Source organism: Hemitrygon akajei, chromosome 29, assembly GCF_048418815.1.
Source record: "Hemitrygon akajei chromosome 29, sHemAka1.3, whole genome shotgun sequence".
NCBI classification, from domain to species: Eukaryota; Metazoa; Chordata; class Chondrichthyes; order Myliobatiformes; family Dasyatidae; genus Hemitrygon; species Hemitrygon akajei.
The window spans coordinates 3024069-3038206 of record NC_133152.1 but is presented as its reverse complement, the minus strand read 5'-3'; the positions used below and the strand labels follow the sequence as shown (position 1 = coordinate 3038206).

The 14138-nt window shown below is 42.6% G+C and overlaps 1 protein-coding gene across 6 annotated transcripts in view; it reads right to left on the bottom strand.

The window, feature by feature from the left end:
* hspg2 (heparan sulfate proteoglycan 2) overlaps window positions 1-14138 on the bottom strand; it is a 528874-nt gene that overhangs the window by 390456 nt on the left and 124280 nt on the right. For all 6 annotated transcript variants that reach the window (XM_073031647.1, XM_073031648.1, XM_073031651.1 and 3 more), the window contains exon 4: window positions 109-159. In XM_073031647.1, coding sequence (XP_072887748.1) covers window positions 109-159 — 51 coding nt within the window. The remainder of the gene's footprint in view (window positions 1-108; window positions 160-14138) is intronic.

The window sequence follows — 14138 nt, the reverse complement described above, 5'->3', positions numbered from 1 at the left end:
AAAACATGCAGCATGCCACACTGCACACTGGCCCAAGATGCACATGCATCAGAGGTAACAGAGCAGGATGTTCAGGTGATAACCGATGGCAGGTCCAGGAAAACTCACCGTATTCAGGGGGCTCTGGACTGCTGTTCAGTTCTGCGACAACTGGAATCACTGCAGCATGAAGTGGGCCATCCAGAAGGGAGACACGGACAAACAGGGGTGTCAAGTGTAAAGGAAACAGGCAAAGGGGAGGAGGAAAAGAAGGACAAAATGATTGAGGAAAGACAGATGATGAAAACAAGACAGGTGACAGAAACAGATTCAAAGGATGGGACGGGGAAAAGAAAAAGAAAAAGTAAAGTTGAGATAAAATGTAAAATTTAGCACAAATTAAAATTCAATCTCATTTGGAAAAAGGATTCATTTTAGCTCACACTGTTTACATGGAATTAATTAAGGAGCATAGAAACAGAAACCTCACTGCTGGCACTGTTTGAGATGGTGGGCAGAATTGTTGATTCCTGAGCATCCTTCAAATAACTGAGCAAAAGTTGTTGTCCACAACAGAATCTAGCAAATTAATCTCCAAGCTGGGGAACAGCAGAAGCACAGAAATGACTGCTCGCGTACATTCAGAGTTCAAACGGTATCCATGGGGAAAGGAGGCTCAATACAACGGAATACAGAAAATACAGGATTGAAACTAAAAAGGAAATTAGAAAATCAAACAGAGAAAATAAAAAAGTCTGACAAATCAATGGATGTCGATAATATTTTATCAACATGGAAAAATCCAGGGGATAAATGCAGATAAATTGGGTGCAGGGTGAACGCTTTACGATGGAATTCTTTGGGGATGGCACGGTGGCTTAGTGGTTACATCATGTTACAACTCCCGTGACCTGGGTTCAATTCCTGCTGCTGTCTGAGGATCTTGTAGATTCTCCCCTTGACTACGCGGTTTCCTCCAGATGCTCCGGTTTTCTCCCACATTCCGAGGTAGGTTAATTGGTCAATTAGGTTTAATTTGGCAGCATGGATTTCATGGGCCAGAAGGCTCTGTTGTTGTGCTCCATCCAGAAATATATAAATAAACAGAATGATCTTCATAACCTTCATTTAGAAAGGCACAGATCAACTTGGGACACTCAATGGGGACCTGTCAAGCACAACGACAGAATTTGTTGTGGCAGGAACAAGCAGAGGTGACAGGGACAATGTGCAACTTGTCACCATACAGGATAGAGGCAGACCCTTTGGCCCATCATATCCCTCGATACAAATCCCATTTGGCCACGTTACTGTCACTTTCACAGATTCTTCAGCTCGTTCTCAGTATTACTTATTTAATTTTTTATTATTTCCACAATTTGTCCCCTTTTACACAATGGTTGTCACTGTTTATTTGTAGTTTCTAGATCTTACTGTATTTCTTTATTTTCCTGTAAATGCCTGCAAGAAAAAAGAAACTCAAGGTGGTATGCGGTGGACTATGTGTACAATGATAACAAATCTAGTTTGATACCCTTCTATGCCTTGTCTATTTAACCGTCGACACTCCATTTTCTGTGAATCTCCTTGTAGTCCTATGTCTCATATGTCACAACTCTGTCACGAGCTGTCTTCCTGCACTTACAGCAAACCCAGCAGCTGCCCACATTCTTTCGATCCCACAGCACACTGTGTTTGGGTCAGGTCATCTCTATACACTACTGCAGACTGGAAGACTAAGCCTATTATCCCAAACTCTGACACCATCAGGCAATCCAGCCACGGTGACTGACAACCCATCCATATCACCCGGCAACCAGAGTTAAGAAATGGCATTGAGATTGCACTGACAGTGTTTGGCCCACTGATGAGAACAAGGAGGTGGATCCATAATCAAGGAGGGATCATGGACAATGGAAACAGGCAGGGAAGTGTCCAGATAAGATTCATGAGAATGATCTCAGGAAGGAAGGATTTAACATATGAGGAGCGTTTGATGGCTCTGGGCCTATACTAACTGGAGTTTAGAAGAAGGGGGCATCTCATTGAACCCTATTGAATATTGAAAGGCCTCGATAGAGTGGATGTGAAGAGGATATTTCCAACAGTGGAGGAGTCTAGGACCAGAAGATCGTCCCTTTAGAAAAGGGATCAGCAGGAATGTCTTTAGCCAGAAGGTAGTGGTACTGTGACCAAGGTACTGAGAATGATTATTAAGAGTGTCAAAGGTTACAGGGAAAAGACAGGAGAATGGGGTTGCAAGAGACATAAATCAGCCATGATTAAATGGTGTTACAGACTCAATGGGACGATTGGCCTAATTCTGCTCCTATATCTTACGGTTTTATGTGGACATAAATAACATTGAATCAGCCACAATCCTACTGGATGGTGTAATATGTTTCTGAATGGCCTGTTGCAGGTCCAGTTTCTCACAGTCCAAAGCAGCAGGAGCTTCTTCGACAGTCAGGCATGAAATCCTTTTTGTAGTTTCAAACCAGGTAACTTTCTGCTCAAAATGTAAAACACTAAATTTTCATCTTGGATCCATCGAGTTAAATTTACAGATACTCAAGCTTGGTAATTATTGGATCAAAACATGGTAAACAAAATGTAATCCTCACTTTACAAACAACATTGTGTTAGGCATGATCATGAAAGCTGCTAATTTGAATGAAAACCACTTACATAAACACCTCATACTGCAATTATACTCTAATGAGAGTGATGCTGCAGTACTTGGGAAGGATGGTTTATCATTAAATCCTAAACTGTGATTTCATTGCAGAACAGGTTTCAATCAGCCGTAGCATCACCCAGCACAGAAGCAGGCTGACCATTAGCCCCATTGACAATAATCCCGTTTTTATTCTCTCCCCTGTGCCCTCTCCCAGATCTACCAGCCATCTGCACAGCAGCGGTAAGTTACAGTGGTGGATTAACCCACCAACCTCTTGGGGGGGGGGGGGAATGAGCACCCAAGAGAAACCCATGTGTCTCAGGGAGAACGTTCAAACTTTCCAAAAGGAGTTTCAGGTGTCGTATCGAACTCTGGTCATGTTGGCAGTGAAGTAGCTCTAGCAGCCATACCAACCATGTTGTCGTGACGTGGCCATCACAAATACAAAATCATCTTTAAGTTATTAAAACGTTGATGCCTTTGGCCCTGCTTAATCTCTAACAATCAAACACCAGTGCCAGATTTACTAAATCATGCACTATGGCTTTCCTTCAGCTTTACAGGAAAATGAACACAGAAAATAATTATTGAACCTGTAACCAACACACCAGTCAACTATCTGCAAGTAAAAAAAATCACCGAAGATTCATTTTACAAATAAGTACCCTGTGGTAGATAACTGGAAAGTTTTAAGGTTGGATGATTCCCATGACAGCTGGTTTTGTTTTGAGTGGATAAAATCAAATCAGTATTGTCAAATAGGACTCACCACACAGTCAAGCAACTCAACTTTGAAATGTTATCACATCCGGCTGTCTTACAGAATAGTCTCATAATTTTTTTTTGCATCTAAATTGCTTAAAGGAAAAGTCTAGTAAGAATTAGTCACGACCAATTAAGTGCTTTCAAGCCAGGAAGTGACACCTACTACATTCACTTGATGTAGTCAGGATGGGCAGAATGGTGTCTGCTGGCACAGCGCTTTCATAATTATAACTTTTCACAAAGAAAGTTACGATGCTCTACACGCTGTCCAGTTGAAAGGCACTGTACAAATTCAAGCCTTGGAGTATCAGTCCCAACACCGACAACTATCAGGGTTGATCAGAAAATCAATTATCAGTGTTAATTGATTTTCAGATTTAACTGTTCATATGGCATCTATTAATAACAAAACAAATAAAAACTTAACTTCTGGAGTCCTGAAAACTCCAATTGTTATCAGTTCTGAGTGAAATAAAAATGAAACTGCTGGAAGCCTCATTCGGTCAGGGAGCACCCATGAAAAGAGAAAGAGTTAATGTCTCAGGTGAGAATCCTTTGTCAGAACTCTACAGATCTGTGGTTCTGTTTTTGGTTTCCTATTCATAGCCACTTCATCCTTCGCCCTGTAACCGTCTGAAAGCAAACCCACAGATGAGCCTCAAACCACCAACATAGTGGTAACCCATTTCTGTCCCTGTAAATGATCAAACTTCACCTCAACTGTTAACACTGACACAACTTAGTTAAATGTAGACTTCATCACTCCTATCTTGTCTTAATGATTTGATCCTTGAAACTCAAGATTATCTATAAATGCCATGGCTAACCACATCTCCCTCCCCTCCCCCACTCCCTCCCCCCACAAAACCTCCCACACATCCCTCTCTCATTCATTTACTGTGAAATTCTATTCTGTAGGTCTGTGGTGGGGCAACTTCAAGTATTTCAGCACGAAACTGTACAAAATTGATCAAGCAGAAAGGATTTCCTTTTTTTCACCTGGAATCAACTGAAACTCCAAAGGGTGAAACGGCCAGGTGATTAATTGTTTCCCAGGAAGGTTCACCTTTGGTCTCCTTCCTGAAAAGGTTTCATACTACATGGTCACACTCCACAGGGACCCCAGATTTACTTGTGCGTTCAAAACACTTCAGTGGCAATTACAAGACAGCTGTTAAATTGAGATTAATGACAGCACAAATAAACCCCATTTCAATGGAGTTCATTTATATCTCACTGCTATTGAGACCCATACAAAGACTTGATTGAAACCAACTAACTCTGCTCAATACTGCTCTGGAAGTTGGAGCATTCTGTAAATGTATTGGACATTTCACAGAATGTGTGTGCAACACAAACCTAGGAGACGGTACAATAATCCCTCTTAAAAGTAATTAGCTCCTGTGCACTTTGTAGGTGATTGCTTCTAAATAACATCTAATAGGCTGATTGGTAGTGTAGTGGCATCCACACAGGACTTAGAAGCTAGTGGTCTTGGATTCAAATCCGGCCAGCTCCTTGCAACTACCAAATCGGTCTTGTAAAACAACAGATGAATGCCAAAGAAATGACAAAGTTGTGCCACAAGGCATGGAGAGAAACAGCAACAGATCTAAATCTATGAAACAGGGCATGATTTCTTTAATAAAATCACATTAATATTCCCCTCTGTCATTATTTCCTGCCACTGTTACACTCTGGGCTACATCTCAAACCAGCCTCTGTAAAAGCTGGCTACCATGAATTGTCCTCCCTTCTACAGAGATCATGAGTTCACACCCAATACTTGATGCAGCATATACCTGTGATCTTTATAAACCAGAGCACAAACCCGGTCGGTGCCTTCTGTGCCTATTGCAGGTGAAATTAAATGGAAAATGAAGAGGATACCATGTGTTTATACAAAAACAGTACGACTTTAAAAAGATTATCAGAATCCTTTGGTAGATTTTGGGTTATACATTACAGAGGAGTGACCAGAACCAAAGGGGATTTATTTGTGACATCAGAATACTACACATCAGCCAGCCTGCCAGCTCCCTGCTGGGCGGCCAGCCCACAAACTCCCCACAGAGCGGTCAGTTCATAAACTGAGTCAGGTTATGAACTCTGGTCTCTGTGTGGATCAGTAAAAGTGCACAGTGAGCATCAGGTGAGTAACAGACTTTGTGAAGTAATTAAGCTGAAGCATCTCAGATCACAGACGTGCAGTGGTCTCCCACATCCAGCCCCAACAGGCTACCTTAACCCAGATATTGAAGCCTCTGCTTTGAAAACTTCAAATTGCTGTAATCCCAAAACAGAGCAATTCTTAATCAAGGAAAAATGCAGGTCTGTAAATAAGCTAAATTAATTCAGATTCAAAGTAAGACTGTTTGTGTTTTTTAGTCTGAAAAACCTTGCAGAAAGCGGTTTAACAGGGTTAATTTAGGTTGGTCATTGAGCTGCAGTCCGTCATTGGGTGATGTTCATTTGCTGGCCAAGCCTCTCCTCAGAGTTTTCATCACAGCTCCAAGAACCTCTACTGCACATACTGCAGTTCCAGGGTCAAACAACAGTTTGAAGGGTAAAGTATTGAATTGCCAATAAAACAAGACCGAATTGGTCTGTAGGCACTTAGCATGATTGTTATTGATCTTTCCTCCATGGTTTGCTGAGTTCATTTGCTTTATAAATTCAACATCAAACCCTCACACGACCACCCCTTCATGCCTGTCTCCCTCTGAGTCCCCAAGAAGTTAGGACACTACAAACTGCGACTCCTCGTTGCCCTGCTGTTGTCATTCTTGGTCTCTGAATTGGTATGATTAATCTCAAAGTCTGACTACGCCTAAAGGGCCAATTTCACAAGTTTCATGACCAGTCTCAGGCAGTCCTGTTGTTGTCACACAGCTCTCATGCATTTTTACCATTTCAATTTGATTTACTCATAATTGACAACTGCAACCTACCGTTTTCATGGACATTATCATAAGGAATTAATCTGAATTTGAACGGATCTCTTCCTCAAAGCTGGGAAATGTAGCCCAGCTCTTGCTATATTTAGGGACAGGAATTACAATCATATGGAGAAGCACATTAGGGGTAGTCAAAATGATTTTGTGAGAGGCAGTTCAAAGCTGCCGCGCGCGGTAGCATAGCAGTTGGCACAACAGTAGTACAGCTTGCGGCGGAGTTCGGAGATCAACCCTGGTGTCCTCTGTAAGGAGACTCTCTCGTACACCTACACCCTCCCTGCGGAATGCGTGGGTTTTCTCTGCATGCTCTGGTTTCCTCCCATAGTACTGGGTAGGTTAACTGGTCATTTTAAATTGTCCCATGATTAGCCTAGCTTTAACTCAGGGCTGTCAGGGGTTGCTGGGCAGCATGTCCACACCGTATCTCGAAATCAATAAATAAATAAATAAAATTAAGATCATGCCTCAATGAGTTTTTCAAGGCAGTAACAAAATTAATTGACGAAGGTAGAGAAGTAGATGTTGTGCATATGGGTTTTAGGAAGGTGTTTGATAAAGGTCCCCATGATAGAGCAGTCAATGCTGGATGTATAGATTTTAGTAAGGTGACTAATGAGGTTCCCCATAATAGCATGCTGGATGTGGTGCATATAGATTTTAGTAAGGATTTTGACGAGGTCCTTCATGATAGAGCAGTCAATGTGGGGTGTATGGATTTTAGTAACATGTTTGACAAGGTTCCACATGGTAGAGCAGTTGACGCAGTGCATATGGATTTTAGTAACATGTTTGACAAGGTTCCACATGGTAGAGCAGTTGACGCAGTGCATATGGATTTTAGTAACATGTTTGACAAGGTTCCACATGGTAGAGCAGTTGACGCAGTGCATATGGATTTTAGTAAGGTGATAAACACGGTTCTCCATGGCACCATGCTGGATGTGGTGTGTATAGGTTTCAGCAAGGTGTTTGATGAGGATCCCCATAGTAGAGCAGTCAATGCCGGGTATATGGATTTGTGTATGGCATTTGACAAGTTCTCCATGCTAGATCACCCAAAAAGTCATGAGGCATGGGTACAGTGGAAACTTGGGGGTAAGGCCGAATTTGGAGTATTGTGTACAGTTCTGGTCACCGAATTATAGGAAAGATGTCAACAAAATAGAGAGAGTACAGAGAAGATTTACTAGAATGTTACCTGAGTTTCAGCATATAAGTTACAGGGAGAGGTTGAACAAGTTAGGTCTTTATTTTTTGGAGCGTAGAAGGTTGAGGGGGGACTTAATAGAGGTATTTAAAATTATGAGGGGGATAGATAGAGTTGACGTGGATAGGCTTTTTCCATTGAGAGTAGGGGAGATTCAATCAAGAGGACATGAGTTGAGAGTTAGGGGGCAAAAGTTTAGGGGTAACACAAGGGGGAATTTCTTTACTCAGAGAATGGTAGCTGTGTGGAATGAGCTTCCAGTAGAAGTGGTAGAGGCAGTTTCGGTATTGTCATTTAAAGTAAAATTGGATAGGTATATGGACAGGAAAGGAATGGAGGGTTATGGGCTGAGTGCGGGTCAGTGGGACTAGGAGAGAGTAAGCGTTCAGCACGGACTAGAAGGGCCGAGATGGCCTGTTTCCATGCTGTAATTGTTATATGGATTCAGAAGTGGCTTGCCCACAGAGGGCAGGGGGTGGTAGTAGATGGAATGTTCTCTGCCTGGGGGTTAGTGGCCAGAGGGGTTCCATGGGGACTTCTTTTTGGAATCCTGATCTTTGTGATTTTTATAAATGACTTGAATAAGGAAGTGGAAGTGGATATTGTTCGTTAGCTTGCTTTCACACTTCATCTGTTCCCTCCCAATGATACTTTTAATTGCCCCCTGTGGGGTTTTAAATGCTTCCCAATCCTCTAACTTCCCACTAATTTTTGCTTTGTTGCATGACCTCTCTTTTGCTTTTACATTAATTTTGGCTTCTGTTGTCAGCCAAGGTTGTACTATTTTGCCTTTTGAGTATTTCTTCATTTTTGGATACATCTATCTTGCACCTTCCTCATTTTTCCCAGAAACTGATGTCATTGCTGTTCTGCTGTCATCCCTGCCAACAACTCCTTCCAATTTACTTTGGCCAACTTCTCTCATAGCACTGTAATTTCCTTTACTCCACTGAAATATTGCTACATCAGATTTTACTTTCTCACTGCCTCCTAAGAGTTCTTTTTACCTTAAGCTCCCTAATCACTTCTGGTTCATCATATAACACGCAATCCAGTGTAATCCTGCTTCTCAACTTTTTGCCTAGCTCTCTAAATTCTCTCTTCAGGATCTCTTTGCTGATGTCATTGATACCAATATGTACCAAGACATCTGGCTGCTGTCCCTCCCTCTCCTGGGAGCACCTGGGAGGCTACATACCATCTGGGTGTCCTGTTCTTGTCCACAGAATCCCCTGTCTGTTCCAGTGACTGTTGAGTCCTTCTCCCTCTTTCCCTTCTGCACCACGGAGCCATACTCAATGACAGTGACCTGGTCTCTAGCATTCCGCTGGGAGGTCATCCCCCACAATAGTATCCAAAATGGTATACTTATTATTAAGGGGAATGGCCACAGAGGTGCACTGCACTAACTGCCTATTCACATTTCTATTTCTCCTGAGAGTCACCCAGCTACTCACCTCCTGCAACTTTGAGATGACTACTTCCCTATAACTCTGACCAATTATCTCCTCACTCTCCCGTACAAGCCGAAGATCATCCAGCTGCTGCTGCTCCAGATCCCTAACACGGTCTTCAAGGATCTGCAGCCAGATGCACTTCACGCAGATGTAGTTCCCTGGGAGATTCTGGTATGAAGAACACAACAGCTATTTACTACACTAGGTACCACAAGAGAAAAGTGGAGGTGGAATCAGGACAAATAAAGCACCAGATTATATTAATAGACTCCAGCAACTGGCTTCTTCTCCTTGTGTCACCAGGATTTGGATAAAGGTAGCCTTCTCTTCTGCTCTGAACACTTAGTCAACTGCAATACAGCTAAAGTATTCCTGAAGCTAACTCACGTCTCTGTACAATTACATTCATGACTTTAAAATGAAGCTACTTATGTAAGCAATATTATTTTATACATGGGAGGAGGCAGAGACACCTGCTAATGACCACAGAGAGGACAATAACCATTGCCCCAAAATTATGAAATATGAAAGCCCCTGGGGTACATAAATAGACTAAGCTCTTCTGCGATATGAATTCAAGAGATGCATTTCCTCAAGTCCATCTCAACCATCTATAACACCTAACTCTTCATCACTGAGCTCTCGTGCTTTGGATACTAATATCCTCCAGTGCTATGGAACATCCCAACCATTGCCTTCTTTGTCTTTAAACCTTAAATCGTTTTCTATTTGGAAGCTCGCAGGTAAGTTTCCCACATTGCTCACACACGCCGTCAATAAGCGTCATCACCAGATGCAGACCTCAATGTGCCGTCACTGGTGCGAACCCTGCTGCTCACTCTCCCCTCTGGGACAATGTACGTACGGCCTGTGCTGAGGGGCCGGGATTAAGCAGGTCCTATAAGATGTTGAACGGAAGGCATGCTGAAGGACGGGTATCAGAGAGATGGGCATAATTCACTGGTGATCACCAAGGCCTTGAAAGCGTACATCTGATGAGGATATGTGCTGACTTGCAAACCCTTATCAAAACCCTGAGAAAAGACAGCACACAAGTTTGATGTACAGGCAGTCCCCGGGTTACGTACTGGTTCCGTTCCTGAGTCCGTCTTTAAGTCGGATTTGTACGTAAGTCGGAACAAGTACATCCAGTATTATTTAGCGTCAGTTAGTCAAATGTTTGTCTTAGTATATAGTATATATTTTACCTTTCTATGCATATAAAACACTTAAGAAATTATGTATTCCAATAATTAAACCACTGCATTGCTTAGTAATAATTGTAGCTTTCATCGGGATAGGGCCTTTCACGTGCTCCATTATTTTCACTTTATCCGTTATCCTTTAAAATTGTTCCGATCGTTGACCGACTGTAGCCTAACGCTTTTCTAATGACCGATGGCGTTTCACCTCTTTCCAAACGCTTTATTATTTCCACTTTATTTTCAATCGCGATCGCTTCCCGTCAATGGAACAGAAACACTGCGGGCGTCGGGTCCCGAGCTCCGCCGGCTCCCGTGGTCCACTGGGTCCTAACGACCTCCACACTGAGACAGGCTAAATGGGACAAGTGGAGGCTGTGCTGGGTTTCGGTATTTGATCATCCACAATATTCCGCATGGGAATTTAAACTGGAGGTGGCAGTGTTTTTTTTACGAGGTCGAGTTGCGAGCTCGACATCAACCCGGCACAGATGGTATGGGAGTCACTGGATCAACATCAACCCGGCACGGGAGCAGACTGTCATTGGATCGAACTGAGAAACCTCCGTCCTCCAGCCCAGCGCTGATCTCACTGCGCCACCAGCTGACCGGAATGGGGTTGGGGTGGGGGGGCAGGGTCAGGTTGAATCTTACTAAGAAAAATTTAAGCCAAGTACAAAGTTAAACACTCAACACTGTGTCAATGGCAACGACTTAAATTGGCGGACAGCGTCGCGATCCGACTTAAAATGGCGGATGGCGTTCTCCTTCCTCGGTTCGTAAGTACGAGTTGTCGGTAAGTCGGACATTCGTAACTCGGGAATTAACTGTATTCAAGATTTCATTTGAAAGAGAACATGGACGTGGAGAAAACTAACAAGGAGCACAAGGCGGGAAGAGTAGTGATATCAAAGCATCCATCAATATTTTCCATGTTCAGCACAACATAAACATTCATTTGGATGTACGTTTCCAGAAAACAATCATTTCCCAACAAGATTATAGTCTGGGAAAATGTTTCAACTATAAAATTGAATTGTGAAACAACATGAATAAAAATTAAATGGTGATTGCAACATATTAACAATTAACCCACATAATTACCAGCTACACAGCTGGCAGAGTTTACTTCAAAGGCATTAGGTGTGAGCCAACTCAACCTGCGCCAGGTTTAAAGGGCAACTGATAATATCCGGTTTCACTCAGGACAGACCACTCACATCAAAGCATGACGGTGTTGCCTGCATAATGATTACTTTGATAAGTAGCCAAAACATCCCAAAGTATACCCATTGTGTTGTTCCCTGTAATTACCCTGCATGACAGTGCACAGGAGCACCATCAACCTTGCCAGCGTCAGGGCTCAAGTTACTGGGGCCGGAGAGTGTACGGATTGGTTTGCAGAGGCTAGATGATAAGCTCTCCCAAACTATCTGTTAGACTGTGCCTCGAGATTGAGGATGACTTACGCCCACTCCAGTTGTGTAGATTCTGAGGTGACTGATGTGCAACAGGTGGGACAGGAAGCGGACAGGGTGAGTCCGATTGGGGAATTGCATTGTCTCATGATGAGACATAACCCAGCCAATGTGTGCCAAGAGCACATTGGGGGTTAGAGGATATTGAAACTTTGGGCATGTTCCTTTGTAAATAATCTTTTAGACTGATGGGCAGAGAGCTGTGCAGCATGTTATCTCATTTGTTGTATAATATCGAATCTGTTGGAATTCTTGAGGAAATAACAGACCGGAAGGGCAAAAGAAAGTCAGTGGATATTGTGTTTTTGAATTTTCAGAAGGCCGTTGACAAGGTGACACACGTGAGGCTGCTAAAAAAAGATGGTTACGAAGGAAAGATATAGTGCGGACAGAAACACTGGCAGAGGCAAAAAGTGGGAATAAGGGAGCCTTTTCTGGTCTGCTGTTGATGACTAGTAGTGCCCTGCAGGGATTGGTGCTTTCACATTGAAAAGGAAAGTAAATCAGTCATAACTGAATGGTATATCTGAATTGTTGAGCCAATTAGGAAGATACATAACAGGAAAGATGGGTAGATCCACAGTTATTCATTATACTGATGAAGTGTAAGTATAAACAGAGGCAGTGCGAAATATGTGAGAAACATATTCCTAAGTAGGAAGGAGGAAGACAAATGGGAGACCAGAAGCATATTCAAGTTAAGAACTAAAACTTAGGTTTTTTAAAAATCAAATAGATTAGCTTTACTTGTCACTTGTACATAGAAACATCAAAACACACCATGAAATGCATTGTTTTCATCAACAACAAACCAAGTCAGAGGATGTGTAGGGGGCAGCCTGCACATGTTGCTATGCTTCTAGCGCCAACATAGAATGCCCACAACTTACTAACCATATGCCTTTGGGTTGTGGGAGGAAACCCACAAGGGCACAGGAAGAACATACAAACTCCTTACAGAAAGTGGTGGGAATTGAGCACCAGTCACTGGTGAGTATTATTGCGTAGCCCTGTTAAAAATATTGAATTTATTCTTCATCCACACTGCAAAAGCATGAAATGAGCATTTCTTTAAGGAAAGTAGTTTATACATCAGAAACTTAAATCTTCTATAATATTTCTTTTAGAGTAACTTTGGTGTTCACTTCAGTTTCATTTGAAAGGTACCACCAAGCCAACCACAGACACATAAATATTCATTCAATAAAGATTACAACCAAGACGCTATCACAAATTCAGATATTCATTGTCAAGCACTGTGCAACTCCGAGCACCAAGACAACGAGATCCTCATCAGGTGCAGATTTCTTAAACATGGACCAAGCTAAACAAATATACAAGGTCTTCAGGGAGTGAAGACAGCAAGGAGATGTAAAAGATTAAACCCAAGATCCAAGGTCACGAGAACCAGTATATGTTGTTTACAGAAACATAGAAAACCTACAGCACAATACAGGCCCTTTGGCCACAATGTCGTGCTGAACATCTTAGAAATTACCTAAGGTTACCTATAGCCTTCTAATTTTCTAAGTTCCATTATACTTATCCAGGAGACTCTTAAAAGACCCGATCATTTCCGCCTCCACCACCGTCGCCGGCAACCCATTCCATGCACTCACCACTCAGCGTAAAATATCTCTGACATCTCCTCTGTATCTACTTCCAATCACCTTAAAACTGTGCTCTCTTGTGTTAGCCATTTCAGCCCTGGGAAAAAGCCTCTGACTATCCACACAATCAATGACTCTCATCATCTTATACACCTCTATCAGATCACCTCTCATCCTCTGTCACTCCAAGGAGAAAAGGCCAAATTTACTCAACCTATTCTCATAAGGCACTCTCTCCAATCCAGACAACATACTTGTAAATCTCCGCTGCACCCTTTCTATGGTTTCCACATCCTTCCTGTAGTGAGGTGACCAGAAATAAGCACAGTACTCCAAGTGGGGTCTGACCAGGGTCCTATATAGCTGTAACATTACCTCTCGGCTCTTGAACTCAATCCCATGGTTGATTAACGCCAATGCACTGTACGCCTTCTTAACCAGAGTCAACCTGAGCAGCTGCTTTGAGTGTCCTATGGACTCGGACCCCAAGATCTCTCTGATCCTCCACACTGCCAAAAATCTTACCATTAATACTATATTCTGCCATCATATTTGACCTCCCAAAATGAACCACTTCACACAAATCTGGGTTGAACTCCATCTGCCACTTCTCAGCCCAGCTTTGCATCCTACTGATGTTCTGGTGTAATCTCTGACAGCCCTCCACACTATCCACAACACCCCCAACCTTTATGTCATCAGCAAATTTACTACCCCATCCCTCCACTTCCTCATCCAGGTCATTTATAAAAATCACAAAGCGAAGGGGCTGCAGAACAGATCTCTGAGGCAGACCACAGGTC